General features: G+C 45.2%; 2 protein-coding genes across 2 annotated transcripts in view; one reads left to right on the top strand and one right to left on the bottom strand.

Annotated features, from left to right (window-relative positions):
- Window positions 1-1,565: 1,565 nt before the first annotated feature.
- DUSP3 (dual specificity phosphatase 3) overlaps window positions 1,566-18,546 on the top strand; it is a 220,908-nt gene continuing 203,927 nt past the window's right edge. Inside the window, exon 1 of the mRNA XM_068263242.1 lies at window positions 1,566-1,918. Coding sequence (XP_068119343.1) covers window positions 1,797-1,918 — 122 coding nt within the window. The 5' untranslated portion in view covers window positions 1,566-1,796. The remainder of the gene's footprint in view (window positions 1,919-18,546) is intronic.
- Window positions 8,812-9,945, bottom strand: LOC137541886 (cilia- and flagella-associated protein 251-like; the record flags this gene model as incomplete). Its single annotated transcript, XM_068263431.1, has 1 exon — window positions 8,812-9,945. A coding segment is annotated over one exon (1,134 nt), but the record flags the coding sequence as incomplete, so codon positions are not given.

Here is an 18,546-nt window from a genome sequence, read left to right as displayed (position 1 = left end):
ACAAGAGGTGGATGGAAGCACAGAGGGGGACTGACGGAGCCACATAGGAATGGAAGATGGCACAGATGGGGGCAGAAGGAGGTATGGAGCTGCATGGAGATGGGAGGAGGCGCAGAGGGGGACAGATGGTCACACAGAATGGCAGTGGCACAGGGGGACAGAAGCGGACACAGAGGGGGAACAGCAGGAGGCTCAGAGGGGGACAAGAGGGTGCACAGGATGACAGGAGAAGGCACAAAGGGGTACAGAATGACAGTGTGAAGGAAGCACTGAGAAGCACAGGCAGTACATAGGGAGCACAGGACAAGAGGAGAAGGACCTGAAGGCACAAAGGGGACACAGAAGAACAGGATGAGGGGACACTGGAGGCACAGAGGGGGACACTGGAGGCACAGGAGGAAGAGGTTTATCATAAGAGATACAGGGAGACAGAGGTGGCGCAGAGGGATACTTTGGAGGCACAGGGAGACACTGAAGGCAGAGGGAGGAGGCACAGGAAGACAGAGGTGGCAGGAGTCACAAGGGGGCAGAGTTGGCTTTCAGTGGGACAATGGAGGCACAGGGGACAGGGGTAGCACAGTGTATGTCGACTTACATACTAATTCAGGTTAAAGGACACCTGACGTGAGAGGGGCTTCTTCCAGCTCCCTGAAGTCTCCCTGGTCCCAATCCGAAATCAGTTTTGTGACACTGGCATTATCATGGACATTTGATTAGATAAAATGTCTAATCAATCATAAATCAAAGTGATGTTTGATAAATAATGTATTTCAAGTCCGAAGGATTGAACATCATTTTTTTTTTTTTGTAAAATAATCGTGTTAAAGGTAGACATACGCTTTACAGTTTTAGTTGCTCAGATATGTGATCAGACAAAACATCAAATCGACTGTAAACTGAAATTATAATACAAGGTATAACAATACCTTTCCCCTAACCTAAAGGCCCATACCCACTACCTGATTTTTCCAACGATTTTTTAGTCAACCAGCGATTTTTTCGAGTGATGAGCAATCGATTCTGCAATCTCGCGATATGAGAATAGAGGTGCGAGTACACAAGCAATGTTTGGCAACGTGCATCGATGACCGTCACCTTGGATCGGATCTTTACAATCGCTGACGACTCCCACACAAAGTAACGAGATTGTTTGAAATCTCGTTCACGCATGGCGTCGCGCTTACTCGCCAGCAGAACAATCGGATTGGGGAACGCTGGTCGTCAACGGACGTCGCTGTGATCCATCTTCTTGCATCGTTAGGAGAGTATTCGGCTCAAGGGTGATAAAATTAAGGCTAATTAGTTCAGCAATAACGGGAACTATTTGTGAACATCACACACAGAACACAACCTTATGAGCAGAGCAAATTGATGAAATGAAGGTGCTATCATTGAAGTACAGTTATATAGGAAATTTATCAGGCTGGCTCCCCTCAATTCTTCACTGCTAGCCAGCTGTTCCTGTGTGGACATGTCACAGACTAGTCATTCCAGCGCCCAGCCTGTGTCTGATGGCTCTACATGCTGAGCTGAAGCGAAAGGGAGGAGGGAAGGGGGAGGAGGCAGGAGGGAGAGAAACACTGTGTGTGCGTGTGTGTAATTCCTTATCTCTATAGTAGAGCATTGCTGCAGAGAGCTTGTTTTCTCGGACCTTATGAGTTACTTACGGACCACACGGACAGGGGAAAAAAATCACTTTATTGACAGACTGTCCATAAATTTACTGACAGTTGACAACAGTGCTCCAGGCTACCCGGATCGGGTGTTGTGCTCTCTGTCAGTCGCAGGCCTTGGCTATGTCGGACTATGAGATCTCCGTTCAAGCTCTAAACGAGCTTCTGGTCCACGATGGCGGCTACTACAGCCTCCCCTCCCAGCACTTCAATGAGGTCTTCCCTCGGATCTATGTTGGCAACGCGTGAGTGACAGTACTACTACCCAAATGGGGGTGTTTGGGTACTGGGGTGTATGTTTGTACATTGATAAGAGTATACATCATGGGATCCTTGTTTCATAACGGAACCAGCACTAAAGGGTGATCAGTGTCACCTAATCTTCTTCACTGCATTGCCCGTGTCTACGGATCGTACCGCATTTGTATACAATCGCACGTATACAAGTGTGGGCTAAACGGCAACTATTTGACAGCCAATAATGCTGCTGACAAGTGAGCTGTCACAGCCCGACTAGGCTGGTTGTTTATTGTCTCCACTCTCCAGCAAATAAAATATTAGAGACTAAGCAGAGGTGGTCTGTTTATATGCTAAGCAGGCATTTCACTAGATACAAATGTTAGCAGTTTAAATGTCATGTTGGCAAGATATGGAGCGTTCTGATGGTGTGATTATTTTGTCAATGGAATAAACCATTGACAAAATAGGTGAGTCGTGAATCTTGTATATAGATGGGTCAGGTGATACAACTGCAAACGTCTCCAGACATTCTTGTATTTGTGGCCAGGTCAGGTGGTAGGTGTGACTGATACCTGCAAAAGGATGGAGAACCATTGAACTGATTTGATCAGGTGATAGATTTGCAATACTTTGATTTGCTGGGCAAGGAAGTGATCGCAGCAGACCAGAGCCTTAAGGTCCATACACACGCCGGACTGGAGGCAACGACGGGTCCGTCGTCACCTCCCACTGGGTGGGCGTTCCAGCGACAGTCCGGCGTGTGTACAGTCTGTCTGCAGACTGATACGGCTGTTTCGGCGGATCGCTCTGAAACAGCCGTATCATTCCGCCGGCAGACTGTACACACGCCGGACTATCGCTGGAACGCCCACCCAGCGGGAGGTGACGACGGACCCGTCGTTGCCTCCAGTCCGGCGTGTGTACGGACCTTTACACATCACCTGATGATACTGATCACATGCTTCTCCATGAGTTCTGCTACACATAAGCTACACTTTACATCATTTTGCTCTTTTGATACTGGTTGTATACACTGCTTCTATGCCCAGTAGTGGTGTTGTTAGCGTGCAGCAGAATCAGGAGGGCAATCACTATGATTGCAAACGATCTGGGGAGGCATCAGCCTCTGAGAACAGAGCGTGGCTACCTGAGTGCCTCCCTTGCCCAGCCATATGCTACGTGAGTGAACTCTGGGTGCTACATAATGCTGGAGGAGGTGGCGTAGTTTGAGATTATGGGGCTCCATAGCAAAACTTTCATGGGGCCCTCAGATCATGGGGCCCCCAGGGCCCTCATACCCTCAAAACTTTCATGGGGCACTCTTAAGCAATGCCATCTGCCCCTACCCTATGGATATGAGTTAATTACGCCAATTTACATTCTCATGCAATTAACTCTGCACATAGTTCATGGAGACAACGTCAGAGGGTGGAGAAACACAAAGTTAATGGTGAATACATTAAGAACCCACTGGGCCCCCTATGCTCCAGGGCCCCATAGCAGCTGCTATGGTTACTATGGCTATTGCTACACCCCTGACTGGAGGCACATCTGGCTACCTATAAGGCTCCCTGCACACTGCATGCCATTCCGATATTTTTAATCGTTTTTTACATCCGATTCCTATTCCCATTTTTAATCGTTACTGCATGCTGCGGTTTTCCCTCCGTTTTTCTGATGATTGCATACAGGGAAAATTGGAATTGAAAATCGGAAACGGAATCACAAAACGGATTTGCAGTGTGCAGGGTGCCTAATGGGGTGAGAAACCTACCTAATACTGGGGGCACATCTGCCTATCTAAACTGGGGGCACCTACCAAATACTGGGGGCACATCTAGCTATCTATACTGGGTGGAATCTACCTAATACTGGGAGCATATCTGGCTATCTATACTGGGGAGCTATCTAATAATGGGGGCACATCTGGCTATCTATACTTGGGGAAACTACCTAATAATGGGGGCACATCTGGCTAAATAAACTGGGCAGGAGTTCTTCCAAATCCTGGGGACATTTTTGCTACCTATACCTGGACAGGCACTATTCGAGATGGGAGGAGGCGCACTTTACAATGCCTCTAGTGCTGGATAACCTTGTCCCGGCACTGCTGGGACACCTCTGGGCACTATAGAAAGAGTAGTTGGGCAGGTTGACAGCGTGTACGTCGGGCGTGGTTGCAATGGCCTGCAGCTGGGGCTGAATGATGAACATGGTATAAAAGAATGTGGCTCAGTTTACATTCTATAGCCCCTATTTTAATGCGTCACTTGTCTATCCCTTTTTACCGGGGCCAGATTTACATCTCAGGAGCATATAGGCATGGAAGTTCTGGCACCCTAGACTCTGCCCAAACTCAGCCCTTTTCCAAACTAGCGACCCTACAAATTCCTATGTAAATGCCGGTTCCCCTGCCAAACAGCATGGCAACTGTGCTGTCTAGCCCCTTTCCCTGCCCTCATTTGCAATCCTGGAACTGCACTGATGTCACTGGCCAAGGAGCAGAGACAGCTGCATGGGCAGTCAGGATAGTGGGACCATCCAGCTCTATCCTCTGTGGGCGGTGACATCAGTGTGGCATGAGGTGGCCAGTTTGGTCTCCTTTTAGCACACTGTTGCCTCTAGGCTTGCGCCTAGTGCTAAATATGGCCCTAACCATATAATATGCATCATGTGTTAAGCAGGCCATATGCCATACAGTAAATCACATAACCTAAAAACACCACTAATGACCAGCAAATCAGAGCCTTATAAGTCTATCAACTGATCACTTGCCTCTGCATATGAACAACTTTGTTGCCTTCTCTATAGGAGACAATATGCAGACTCAACTCAGCTGCCTTGGGATCCCCTTGCTTTCCTACCTCTATCTCCCACCAACCTACTGAACAAAAGCTGCTTCATAGTTTTATATGAAGAGAAAGCGTTAACAAGCAATACATTTCATAGCACACCTGAAGTGAAAGTGACATGGAGGCTGCCATATTTATTTCCTTTTAAATAATGCACATTGCCTGGCTGTTCTGTTGATCCTCTGCCTCTTATGTTTGACTGATGTCGCCTGATGGGGATTGGGACCCGATCCCCGTCGGTGTCATCATTGGGCCATGCTGTCAGACGCAACGTCAGCTGTATAGCCGACAACATGCTCTGTTGCTATGGGGGGGAGGGGATAACAGAACGTTACGTGCGTGACATCATGTGGGGAGCGGCACACACAATTAAGTTGGCTGTTGCTCTGCCAAGATGATCTGCTGGGCAGATTGCTTGCAGGGTGGCGGTCAAGGGCAACAGTACTCATGTCTGACTTTTGGCTGAAGCGGTTGTTATTGGCCGCTTCAGCCAACTTTAGACGTGTATGTATGTAGCTTAAAGTAGCTCAACACACACCATACAATCATTGTTGTACAGATTTACCAAATCTATGTAGTATAAGGGCCAACAGATTGAAAATACCTTGTATGATTGATTGGATAAGCTCTTATACTACATGAAAGTGGTAAGATTGAACAACCAATATTGTATGGTGTGTGTTGAACCTTAGGTTCTCAAACAATGGCTTATGTGCCAGACCAAGTCTGCGCCTTTCAAACAACAGGCTTTGCTATTTGTAGATGTGGCAAGATAAATATCCATTAGACCTTACCTCTGGCATAGAAAATTCAGCTGCTGAATAGTGACGAACACGACCAGGTTTATACTTTTTCTGCCGCAGGCCAACTTATTGTTTCTCCTCATCCATGTGCAAGAGTGCCCCTCCCATTCCATGTGCAAGAGTGCCCCTCCCATTCCATGTGCAAGAGTGCCCCTCCCATTCCACGTGCAACAGTTCCCCTCCCATTCCATGTGCAACAGTGCCCCTCCCATTCCACGTGCAACAGTGCCCCTCCCATTCCATGTACAACAGTCCCGCTATTTCGCCTACAGCTCCATTGACCTGCAACTCTCCTCTTTCGAGTGTTGCTCCTAATTTGCAGTCTTCCTTCTCCATTTTTAGGCTTCTCTTCTATATGCAGCAACCCCTTTTTTATGTCCAGTTGCCCCCAAGGCCCAGGCCTGTGAGCCCTTTTTAAGAAATCCAGCCCTTTTGATGAATAAATATGGCTATCTTGATTCTTCTAAAGTTTTCCAAAATAGAATTTTGTGCACATTTTTGTCATCCATGAATGCATTGAAGTCAGAAGGGCAAGATAATATGAGGGGGCATAAGCTGGAAAGAGGAATGATTGGAGTCATGTGAAGCGCAAGTAAGTGGGCTCCCTGTGACCCTGTCCACTGCTTCGGGTGCTGAAGTGTGGGCTGCAGGAGAATTCGGGTTTCCGAATCCATTCTCCTGAATTCAAACGCCGACAAAATTATGTTAGCTGCTGGCTGTAACTTATTTATAACCCTCTTAGTTTAGGAATTATAACTTTTCTTTTTATTTGTAGGCTTCTATATTAAAGGGCCTAAAAGTATGTGATTATTTACTGTACATGTCCTCTGGCCAGGCTTCAGTAGTTTGCCCATTATCTCATTTCTTCAAGGGAGTGCCATGGTCACCACAGGAGTGGGGAGAGGTAAAAGATAATTTCCATTCAGTGCAGTGCTCCGTGTGTGCACGTCAATCCCGGTTGGGGGCGGGACTTTTTATTCCATTCATTGTACTGAATGGGATCATGGGCTGAAGCGTCCCAAAATGCAGCAAACCATATGCAGCGATTCAGCGGTGAATCATCGAGCTTGAATTGAAACGGCACACAGTGCAGTCTATGCACTGCCTGCTGTCCCTGCGATCGCATTTCCATAAGCGCACCTGAAAGCGCGTTATATGGAAACGATCCCTAACAGCATCGATTCCAGCTACGGATGCAAGGGGTGTGATTAGGATGATTAGGATCACTAGACTACCTGTGAGGGCTGTAAGAAAGAGGAGGGAACTGCTATCCCATGAGGGAATGTCACGAGAGAGGGGGAGGAAACACTAGACCATCAGAAAAATCTGTAAGGGGAGGTGGGAGGGACCACTAGACTACTAGTGAAAGCTATGAGGGGGTGGGAGAGACTACCAGAAACAGCTATAAGGGGTGGGAGTGGAGGTAAAAAGAGGCTACCAGAGAAAGGGTTTGGAGGGACCACTAGACATCTAGGATGAGCTATAAAGGGGGGAGGGGGAAACCACTAGACCAGGGCTTTTCAACCTGTGGTACGCGTACCACCAGTGGTACTCTGCTGTTGGCCGGGTGGTACGTGACAGGTTTTCCTGCCACTTGTCCTGGTCCTGTCTCCTCAAAGTTCACTCCCCTTCACTTGCTTCTTACTGTGCTGCCTCAATACTTCAGACCTCAGATCAGCCAGGCGAACGATGCACATTGATGGCACATATACTTCAAATACAGGAAGTGACATCACTGCTCACTTGTATTTGAAGTATGAACAAAACACAGTGAGATAAATTTGAAAGTGGGTATGACCCGACTGAACAAAACCACATATCTAAATTTCTATATTTTTTTGTATTTGAAGTATACACGCCATCACTGTGCACAGTTCCCCTGGCTGTCTCTTCACTGCTGCCAGGTTACCCCTGATCTGAGTGTACCTAAGATCAGCGGTAACCCGGCAGCTGTACCTGTAAGAAAAGCAATAAGTGTACCCTGTAAGAAAAAAAAGAACAGTGTCCCTGGGGGTTATTTAGCTCTGGAGGCGGAAACCTCTGGATCCTAAAGAGGCTTCCACCTTCCTCCTCAATAGAGGGAATCCAGAGCTAGGATACCCAAAGATCTCCTTGTCAGGGCTTGTAGGCATTTGCGTATGCGCAGTAACAGCTCTCTGCTCAGGCTCCGGCAGATGCAACTGAGCCAGATCGGGTCTGCTCAACTGCGCAGGCACACTGGTGGTACTTGAAAATTTTCAGGGAAAATAAGTGGTACAATTAGTGAAAAAGTTGAAAAGCCCTGCACTAGACTACTAGACTAAGCTATAAGATAGGGTGGGGGAAACGCTAGGCTACCAGGGAAAGTTATAAATGGGGAGTGGGGACCACTAGACTGCCAAGGAAAAATAGACCCCAGTAAAAGCAACACACAAAAGAAGGAAGAACTAGATCACCAGGGCAAGCTCTAAGAAGGAGGGGCTATTAATATAAAAATACTGTTTAACCTCCTGTAAGCCCACCCACTTTTGAGATCATACTCCATGCATAATAAAAGAACGTATTACACTTTCTAGAAACTTTATTGCAGATACATAGTTACGTAGTTATTTGGGTTGAAAAAAGACATACGTCCGAGTTCAACCAGAAAACAAAGTACAACACCAGCCTGCTCCCTCACATATGCCTGTTGATCCAGAGGAAGGTGAAAAACCCTTACAAGCAGGGATGCTCGAATGCACCCAAATTCGATTCAAGTGCATTCGGGTCCGGGTCAAATCCAGATTCGGCCGTGATCACGACCATAGAATTTGATTTGAATTCTTCACCTTCTTTTTCTTCACCGTCTTTTTCTTTTTCACCATCTTCTTTCTCACCATCATCTTCACCATCTTCTCCTTCACCACCTTGTTCTTCTTCTTCTTCACCTGGTTCTTCTTCTTCTTCTTCATCTTGTTAATCTTCACTTGGTTTTTCATCTTCTTCTTCACATGGTTCTTCTTCATCATGTGGTTCTTCTTCTTCTTCACCTAGTTCTTCTTCTCCTTCTCCTTCTCCTCCTTCTCCTTCTCCTTCTTCTTCTTCTTCTTCTGCACCTGCTTCTTCTTCTTCTGCACCTGCTTCTTCTGCACCTGCTTCTTCTTCTTCTGCACCTGCTTCTTCTTCTTCTTCACCTTCTTCTTCTGCTTCTTCTTCTTCTTCACCTTCTTCTTCTTCTGCTTCTTCTTCTTCTTCACCTTCTTCTTCTGCTTCTTCTTCTTCTTCACCTTCTTCTTCTGCTTCTTCTTCTTCACCTTCTTCTTCTTCTGCTTCTTCTTCTTCTTCACCTTCTTCTTCTGCTTCACCTTCTTCTTCTGCTTCTTCTTCTTCTTCTTCTTCTTCTGCTTCTTCTTCACCTTCTTCTTCTTCTTCTGCTTCTTCTTCACCTTCTTCTTCTTCTTCTGCTTCTTCTTCACCTTCTTCTTCTGCTTCTTCTTCTTCTTCACCTTCTTCTTCTTCTTCTTCTTCACCTTCTTCTTCTGCTTCTTCTTCTTCTTCTTCACCTTCTTCTTCTGCTTCTTCTTCTTCACCTTCTTCTTCTGCTTCTTCTTCACCTTCTTCTGCTTCTGCTTCTTCTTCTGCTTTTACTTCTTCTTCACCTTCTTCTTCTGCTTCTGCTTTTACTTCTTCTTCACCTTCTTCTTCTGCTTCTTTTTCTTCTTCTTCACCTTCTTCTTCTGCTTCTTCTTCTTCACCTTCTTCTTCTGCTTCTGCTTCTTCTTCTTCTTCTTCTTCTTCTTCTTCACCTTCTTCTTCTGCTTCTTCTTCACCTTCTTCTTCTGCTTCTTCTTCTTCTTCACCTTCTTCTTCTGCTTCTTCTTCACCTTCTTCTTCTTCTTCACCTTCTTCTTCTGCTTCTGCTTCTTCTTCTGCTTCACCTTCTTCTTCTGCTTCTGCTTCTTCTTCCTCACCTTCTTCTTCTGCTTCTGCTTCTTCTTCTTCTTCACCTTCTGCTTCTTCTTCTTCTTCACCTTCTTCTTCTGCTTCTGCTTCTTCTTCACCTTCTTCTTCTGCTTCTTCTTCTTCTTTACCTTCTTCTTCTGCTTCTTCTTCTTCACCTTCTTCTTCACCTTCTTCTTCTGCTTCTTCTTCTTCACCTTCTTCTTCACCTTCTTCTTCACCTTCTTCTTCTGCTTCTTCTTCTGCTTCTTCTTCTTCACCTTCTTCTTCTGCTTCTTCTTCTGCTTCTTCTTCTTCACCTTCTTCTTCTTCTGCTTCTTCTTCTTCTGCTTCTTCTTCACCTTCTTCTTCTGCTTCTTCTTCTTCTTCACCTTCTTCTTCTGCTTCTTCTTCTTCTTCACCTTCTTCTTCTGCTTCTTCTTCTTCTTCTTCACCTTCTTCTTCTGCTTCTTCTTCTTCACCTTCTTCTTCTGCTTCTTCTTCACCTTCTTCTTCTGCTTCTTCTTCTTCTTCACCTTCTTCTTCTGCTTCTGCTTCTTCTTCTGCTTTTACTTCTTCTTCACCTTCTTCTTCTGCTTTTACTTCTTCTTCACCTTCTTCTTCTGCTTCTTCTTCTTCTTCTTCACCTTCTTCCTCTGCGTCTTCTTCTTCTTCACCTTCTTCTTCTGCTTCTTCTTCTTCTTCTTCACCTTCTGCTTCTTCTTCTTCTTCTTCACCTTCTTCTTCTGCTTCTTCTTCACCTTCTTCTTCTGCTTCTTCTTCTGCTTCTTCTTCTTCTTCTTCGCCTTCTTCTTCTGCTTCTGCTTCTGCTTCACCTTCTTCTTCTGCTTCTGCTTCTTCTTCCTCACCTTCTTCTTCTGCTTCTGCTTCTTCTTCTTCTTCACCTTCTTCTTCTGCTTCTGCTTCTTCTTCACCTTCTTCTTCTGCTTCTTCTTCTTCACCTTCTTCTTCTTCTTCTGCTTCTTCTTCTTCTTCACCTTCTTCTTCTGCTTCTTCTTCTGCTTCTTCTTCTTCACCTTCTTCTTCTTCACCTTCTTCTTCTGCTTCTTCTTCTTCTGCTTCTTCTTCTTCTGCTTCTTCTTCTTCACCTTCTTCTTCTTCACCTTCTTCTTCTTCTGCTTCTTCTTCTTCTGCTTCTTCTTCTGCTTCTTCTTCTTCACCTTCTTCTTCTTCACCTTCTTCTTCTTCTTCTGCTTCTTCTTCACCTTCTTCTTCTTCTTCTGCTTCTTCTTCACCTTCTTCTTCTGCTTCTTCTTCTTCTTCACCTTCTTCTTCTTCTTCTTCTTCACCTTCTTCTTCTGCTTCTTCTTCTTCTTCTTCACCTTCTTCTTCTGCTTCTTCTTCTTCACCTTCTTCTTCTGCTTCTTCTTCACCTTCTTCTGCTTCTGCTTCTTCTTCTGCTTTTACTTCTTCTTCACCTTCTTCTTCTGCTTCTGCTTTTACTTCTTCTTCACCTTCTTCTTCTGCTTCTTTTTCTTCTTCTTCACCTTCTTCTTCTGCTTCTTCTTCTTCACCTTCTTCTTCTGCTTCTGCTTCTTCTTCTTCTTCTTCTTCTTCACCTTCTTCTTCTGCTTCTTCTTCACCTTCTTCTTCTGCTTCTTCTTCTTCTTCACCTTCTTCTTCTGCTTCTTCTTCACCTTCTTCTTCTGCTTCTTCTTCTTCTTCACCTTCTTCTTCTGCTTCTGCTTCTTCTTCTGCTTCACCTTCTTCTTCTGCTTCTGCTTCTTCTTCCTCACCTTCTTCTTCTGCTTCTGCTTCTTCTTCTTCTTCACCTTCTGCTTCTTCTTCTTCTTCACCTTCTTCTTCTGCTTCTGCTTCTTCTTCACCTTCTTCTTCTGCTTCTTCTTCTTCTTTACCTTCTTCTTCTGCTTCTTCTTCTTCACCTTCTTCTTCACCTTCTTCTTCTGCTTCTTCTTCTTCACCTTCTTCTTCACCTTCTTCTTCACCTTCTTCTTCTGCTTCTTCTTCTGCTTCTTCTTCTTCACCTTCTTCTTCTGCTTCTTCTTCTGCTTCTTCTTCTTCACCTTCTTCTTCTTCTGCTTCTTCTTCTTCTGCTTCTTCTTCTTCTGCTTCTTCTTCACCTTCTTCTTCTGCTTCTTCTTCTTCTTCACCTTCTTCTTCTGCTTCTTCTTCTTCTTCACCTTCTTCTTCTTCTTCTGCTTCTTCTTCTTCTTCTTCACCTTCTTCTTCTGCTTCTTCTTCTTCACCTTCTTCTTCTGCTTCTTCTTCTTCTTCACCTTCTTCTTCTGCTTCTGCTTCTTCTTCTGCTTTTACTTCTTCTTCACCTTCTTCTTCTGCTTTTACTTCTTCTTCACCTTCTTCTTCTGCTTCTTCTTCTTCTTCTTCACCTTCTTCCTCTGCGTCTTCTTCTTCTTCACCTTCTTCTTCTGCTTCTTCTTCTTCTTCTTCACCTTCTGCTTCTTCTTCTTCTTCTTCACCTTCTTCTTCTGCTTCTTCTTCACCTTCTTCTTCTGCTTCTTCTTCTGCTTCTTCTTCTTCTTCTTCGCCTTCTTCTTCTGCTTCTGCTTCTGCTTCACCTTCTTCTTCTGCTTCTGCTTCTTCTTCCTCACCTTCTTCTTCTGCTTCTGCTTCTTCTTCTTCTTCACCTTCTTCTTCTGCTTCTGCTTCTTCTTCACCTTCTTCTTCTGCTTCTTCTTCTTCACCTTCTTCTTCTTCTTCTGCTTCTTCTTCTTCTTCACCTTCTTCTTCTGCTTCTTCTTCTGCTTCTTCTTCTTCACCTTCTTCTTCTTCACCTTCTTCTTCTGCTTCTTCTTCTTCTGCTTCTTCTTCTTCTGCTTCTTCTTCTTCACCTTCTTCTTCTTCACCTTCTTCTTCTTCTGCTTCTTCTTCTTCTGCTTCTTCTTCTGCTTCTTCTTCTTCACCTTCTTCTTCTTCACCTTCTTCTTCTTCTTCTTCTTCTTCTTCTTCTTCTTCTTCTTCTTCTTCACCTTCTTCTTCTGCTTCTTCACCATCTTCTTCTTAATTTTTTTTGTTCATATTCTTCCTCTTGTACCCAACTTAATGTTTTTTTCCCTTACAGAATTGTTTTAAAAAATTTTCTTCAACAGCATAGCTAAATTTGTGGCGTAATAGCTGGTGGCGCATGGCAGCAGCGCATAATTCTGTGGACCCTGGCGGTGGGAGCACAGACAGCAGGAGGTTAAAGTAGCAGCAGCAGCAGGAGGAGGAGAAGGAGTAACGTGTGGCAGGCAGCATACAATGTAGTAGGCCATGGCACCTAGCATTGGTACCACGGCTGTAATAAACACCATACAGCAGGAGGTTCCAGACAGCAGTCGTGAAGCCCACATTGTGTCCAATACACAACTGGGACAGCACAGTTTTCAACCCAGACACCTCAAAAAATGTTTTACATCAAAATATAGCTATTGTAGTGGTATAATAGCTAGCGGCACATAACTCTGTGGACCCTGGTGGTGGGAGCACAGAAAGACAGCAGGAGGAGGAGTGACGTGTGGCAGCAGGCACTGTAACAGGCCATGGCACCTAGTGACGATACCACAGCACAAACAAAAATAAATAACCGTGAGGTTCCAGGAAGTGGTCGTACAGCCGCAGTTGGGTTCTCCTCAAAACTCGAACAGCACAGTTTGCATCCCAGACACCTCAAACTTTTTTTTTTTTTTTTTTTTTACACAAGAACAGTACTAGCTATTTTGAGGATGTGTAAAATAGCTAGTGGCAGCAGCGCAAAATGGAGTGGACCCTGGTGGTTGTGGGAACACAGACAGCAGGATGTTTAATGCAGCTGCAGCAAAAACAGGGCTGTGGAGTCGGTACAAAAATCCACCGATTCCGGCTCCTCAGTTTAGGATGACTCTGACTCCTCGACTCCGACTCCTCTAATTTGCATATTACAATCTTGTTGATTGAAAGTATGTAACATGAAATTCGTCTCTTAACTGCAAACGCTTCGGAATTTTAAAAGACAACTGAAGTGAGAAGGATATGGAGACTGACATATTTATTCCCTTTAGTCATAGACTAAAACTAGTCCTAGGTAAGAGTACTTGTAAAAGGTACAGACCGGAACAAAGAACATCTATCAGGCCCTAGGCAATGTAACTGTGGGTACATGTAAGAGTGATGTGCAGGTACTCTGCAGGGGAATAAGGAGATTCTTGCTCTATTACACATTCTTCATGCACAATCTGAACCAGGTTTATGGGTGATAGACAACACCTCTGTGTTCAATGTGCATAACATCCTCAGTGGATTCCTTGCAGCTCTGTGGGGAGTGCACATGTAGAGTATAGTAATACTGTGTAACAAAGTAAACCTGAGACAGATGAAATTCAAGTTTTATACATACCTGGGGCTTCCTCCAGCCCCCTTCAGGCTAATCAGTCCCTTGCTGTCCTCCTCCGCCACCTGGATCTTCTGCTATGAGTCCAGTTACTTGAGCCAGTCTGGCGTAGAGTGCATGCACACACTCTGCCGCCGGGAGCATACTACACCTGCGCAGCACTTTTGCGCAGGTGCAGAACGCTCCTGGCTGTGGAAGCGACATGCGGCCGGACATCGCTGACTGGCTGAATTACCAGGATTCATAGCAGAAGATCCAGGTGGTGGAGAAGGACAGCGAGGGACTGATTAGCCTGAAGGGGGCTGAAAGAAGCCCCAGGTATGTATAAAACTTTTCTTTTCATCCTTCTCAGGTACCATTTAAATTGTAGTCACCAAACCAAATTTTAACAACATATCAAATTATTTGATTTCATGATTACATTTGCATAAATCAGAATCAACGCAGAATTATTTCCATCTCATTGACCATCTCTATTAGTGACAATGCTACACATCAGGCTTTATACTTACAGCATAGTTGTTCTTTAGTATATATAAGAGATTCCTGTGTACACATCATATATACAGTCACAATCAGATGTGTATATCTGACTTTAAAAATACGGGGACTGCTTTATTGAAGCAGCACAAGTAACTAATTTTGATTGGTTTATTTCATTTTTGTGGACTAAGCACAGCTATTACTGTATGTATAAATTATTTATGATGACTATTATCTGAGAAATAGAACATTTTATCATGTTTTCTATTTTAATTACAGTTTAAATTCATCAGGAGTCGGAGTCGGTGCATTTTTTCTCGACTTCGACTCCAGGCACCCAAAATTGCCCTGACTCTCCGACTCCGACTCCACAGCCCTGAGCAGAAGGACATATATGGCAGCAGGCAGCCTACACCATGGCACCTAGCAGTGGTACCACAGCACCTAAAGAAAAACCAGGCCAAATTAGCAGGGGACTGAAGGTTGATGTTCTCCAAAAATAATTCTCAGGCACCTCATGTCCTCCTCTCGCCGACAACAGGGGCCTGGAACGTGCCTTCAATCCAAGCCTGGTTACTCTTCAAAAAAGTGAGTCGGACTCTGGGGACAGACGAGAGCGCTTCTCGGTGACCATGCCACCGGCTTCTCGGTGACCATGCCACTCGGTGACCATGCCCCTTGAGGGGACAAGAGCGAGCAACACAGAAACAGGATCGAGTGGTGAGGGCTGAGTACCACATAAGTGGGAAGCGCAACAAGCCAGGGAGGGTCCTAAGTGGATTAGGACCCTCTAGAAGTAAGTGCCCACCCTGAATTGCCTGTACCTGATTTTATCCAGAAATAAACGAATTCATACTATCCACTGAGAGCATCCCTGTTTATTCTATTTGCACCTTGAGTGCATACAGGTGGTGAAGTGGAGAGAAACCTCTTCAAAGAAAAGTGTATCTGCGCTGTGAATTAGCAACATTATGTTTATTCCTTGGATGTGAGGATTTATCCCTACACAGCAGCAATATACTCTTATCTAATTGGGGCGTCACAGTATCTTTTGTGAGAAGGACCCCATGTAGTCGGCCACCATCCGGGTCAGGCGCTGGCTGTGACTTTGAGAGGAGGATGCTGCTGCATGCACTTCCTCTCTCGGCAGCTCTACCGTCATGTAGAGTGCCTTAGTCAGTGACAGCAGGTCTCCTGCTAACTATAAATCAATACAACATATTCGTGTAGAGAATGTGTGAGAGAATGTGTGAATTAGCAAAAACGCTGGGTTTAACACAAGAAAAGCACTTGCTCAGACGAACAGTAGCACTGGAGATGCTCTAGGTACCGCAGAGTCACAAGCAAGGACGAGCTCCTCAAGATGGACGCTGCCTTATATAGAGGAGGTGAGGGCCAGGCTCACCTCCTATGATTGGTTGCTAGGGCCTCGGCTGTGGGCCTTCTGATTGGCCCAATGATGTCATCCCCTGAATACCGCAATTCGGATTCGTGATCACAGGTTAACACCCATGATCACGGCCGAATTCGAGTGTAAAATTTGGGTACATTCAAATTCGTGACCAGTATCGATCTTCGAATTCGAGTCCAGATTCATGAAAAACAACCCATGATAATGGGTAATCCGTGATTACGAATTTGTGATGAGCAACCCTGCTTACAAGGCATGGTCCAATTAGTCCCAAAAGGGAAAAAATTCCTTCCCGACTCGAAATGGCAATCAGATCAAATCCCTGGGTCAACACCACTGGGCATTACCTAGTAATTATAGCCATGGATGTCTTTCAACGCAAGGAAAGCATCTAAGCCCCCCTTAAATGCAGCTCTACAATTTGCCATAACTACTTCCTGTGGCAATGCATTCCACATCTTGATCACTTTTACTGTAAAGAACCCTTTCCTAAATAAATGGCTAAAACGTTTTTCCTCCATTCGCAGATCATGTCCTCTAGTCCTTTGAGAAGGCCTAGGGACGAAAAGCTCATCCGCCAAGCTTTTATATTGCCCTCTGATGTATTTATATATGTTAATTAGATCCCCTCTAAGGCGTCTTTTCTCTAGACTAAATAAACCCAGTTTATCTAACCTTTCTTGGAAAGGCCTAGTGCACACCAGAGCGGTTCGGCTGCGGTTTGCGATCCGCTTGCGGGTGCGGATCCGCTAGGGTAATGTATTTCAATGGGCTGGTGCATACCAGAGCTGGAGGCGTTTTGCAGAAACGCATACTCCCGGGCTGCTGCAGATTTTGGATTGCGGAGGCGTTTCTGCCTCAATGTAAAGTATAGGAAAAACGCAAACCGCTCTGAATAACGGCACTTCAGAGCGGTTTGCCAGGCGTTTTTTGTTACAGTAGCTGTTCAGTAACAGCTTTACTGTAACAATACATGAAATCTACTACACCAAAAACGCTTCACAAAACCGCAAAATGCTAGCTGAAACGCTACAGAAAAAGAAGAAAAAGCGTTTCAAAATCTGCTAGCATTTTGCGGATCTGCTAGCGGTTTTTGGTGTGCACCAGGTCTTATTGAGACCTTCCATCCCACGTATCAATTTAGTTGCTTGTCTCTGCACCTGCTCTAAAACTGCAATATCTTTCCTGTAATGTGGTGCCCAGAACTGAATTCCATTTTCCAGATGTGGCCTTACTAGGGAGTTGAACAGGGGCAATATTATGCTAGCATCTCGAGTTTTTATTTCCCTTTTAATGCAGCCCAAAATTTTATAAGCTTTAACTTTAGATACCTTTCACCTTAGTGATTTGCTGCCAGCAGAAGTTTATCATTAGCTTTTGCTGATTTGCCATAGCAACGTGAGCATTGAAAGCTAGTAATACATCTCTATTTGCAGTTAGACATGAAAAAGTATTACAAAGAGTAACTTTGTCAGCTTCTAATATTTGACAAAAAAGTGTCTGTTCCAATTTACTTTTTCTGGTTAATTTTTTTCATCGGTGATATTTTCAAAAATGCAAGAAAATGATATTGATATTTTCGAGAAAGCAAGAAAATAGAATAATTTTGACAATACTGTTTCACCTACTGTTTGGAAAAGTTATTTTAAACAGAGACGAAAAAATTATCTCCTAGGAAAAAACTTAGTGGACAAAGTGAATTGGATTGGGCCCAAAATATTCTTAAAGGAGGTATCAAGCAAAATGTGCTGCCCCATAATATACTTACCCGAGGTTTCCTCCAGCCCCTTGCAGCCGACATGTCCCTCGCAGCATCTCCGCTCACAGTCCGGTGCAGAGGCCAACCTCCTCTACAGCGTCTGTGCGAGCGCCGCTGTCAATCAGGTCCACGTTGTCTGCAGTAGTTCTTCACCTGCGCAGTACACTGCGGACAACGTGGACTTGATTGATAGCGGCGCGCGTGTAGTCGCATTAAGGACAACCTCGAGGCTGGCCTCTGCACTGGTGGGGACCCCGGGCAAACAGAAATGCTGTGAGGGACATGTCTGCTGCAAGGGACTGGAGAAAGCCTCGAGTAAGTATATCATGGGCAGCACATTTTGCTTGATAACTCCTTTAAAGGGAACCTAAAATGAGAAGTATATGGAGGCTGCCATATTTATTTCCTTTTAGGCTGCTTACACACTAAGACGTTACAGGCGCACGTTAGTGCGCCTGTAACGCTTCCCCAACGCACAGCAATGTAACACAAGTGGGCTGTTCACACAGCCCATGTTGCGTTACATGTAACGCTGCACGTTCTGCTGAAAGTGCAGCATGCTGTGCGTCCTAGCGGCTTTAGCCGCGTTAGACTGTTTGCACATGCTCAGTGAGGGGCGGCGAGGAGGCGGGGAGATGCAGCTACAGTAGCCGCGCACATGGCTACTTAATATTCACTGCACTGGCGGCCGCTGATTGGCCGGCGGGACCACGTGATGCGGAGTGTCTCGCTCCGCATCACGTGGTCCCGCTGGCCAATCAGCGCCACTCTGGGAGACCTTATACGGATAGAGCCGCCTAACGCGGCTCACTCTATCGTCCTCTCCCGCACCACCATACGTTGTGTTAGGTGCACGTTATGCAACCTTAACGTAGCACCTAACGCAATGTCTTGGTGTGCAAGTAGCCTTAAGCAATACCAGTTGCCTGGCAGCCTGCTCATCTATTTGGTGGCAGTAGTGTTTGAATCACACCAGAAACAAGCATGCAGCTAATCCAGTCAGATATGACAATAATGTCAGAAACACCTGATCTGCTCCATGCTTGTTCAGGGACTATCTAACGAATAGAGGCCGAGGAT

This window comes from Hyperolius riggenbachi, chromosome 12 (genome assembly GCF_040937935.1).
Source record: "Hyperolius riggenbachi isolate aHypRig1 chromosome 12, aHypRig1.pri, whole genome shotgun sequence".
In the NCBI taxonomy this organism is placed as follows: Eukaryota; Metazoa; Chordata; class Amphibia; order Anura; family Hyperoliidae; genus Hyperolius; species Hyperolius riggenbachi.
Note: the sequence above shows the minus strand (reverse complement) of the source record. Positions and strands in the feature narration are given on the sequence as shown.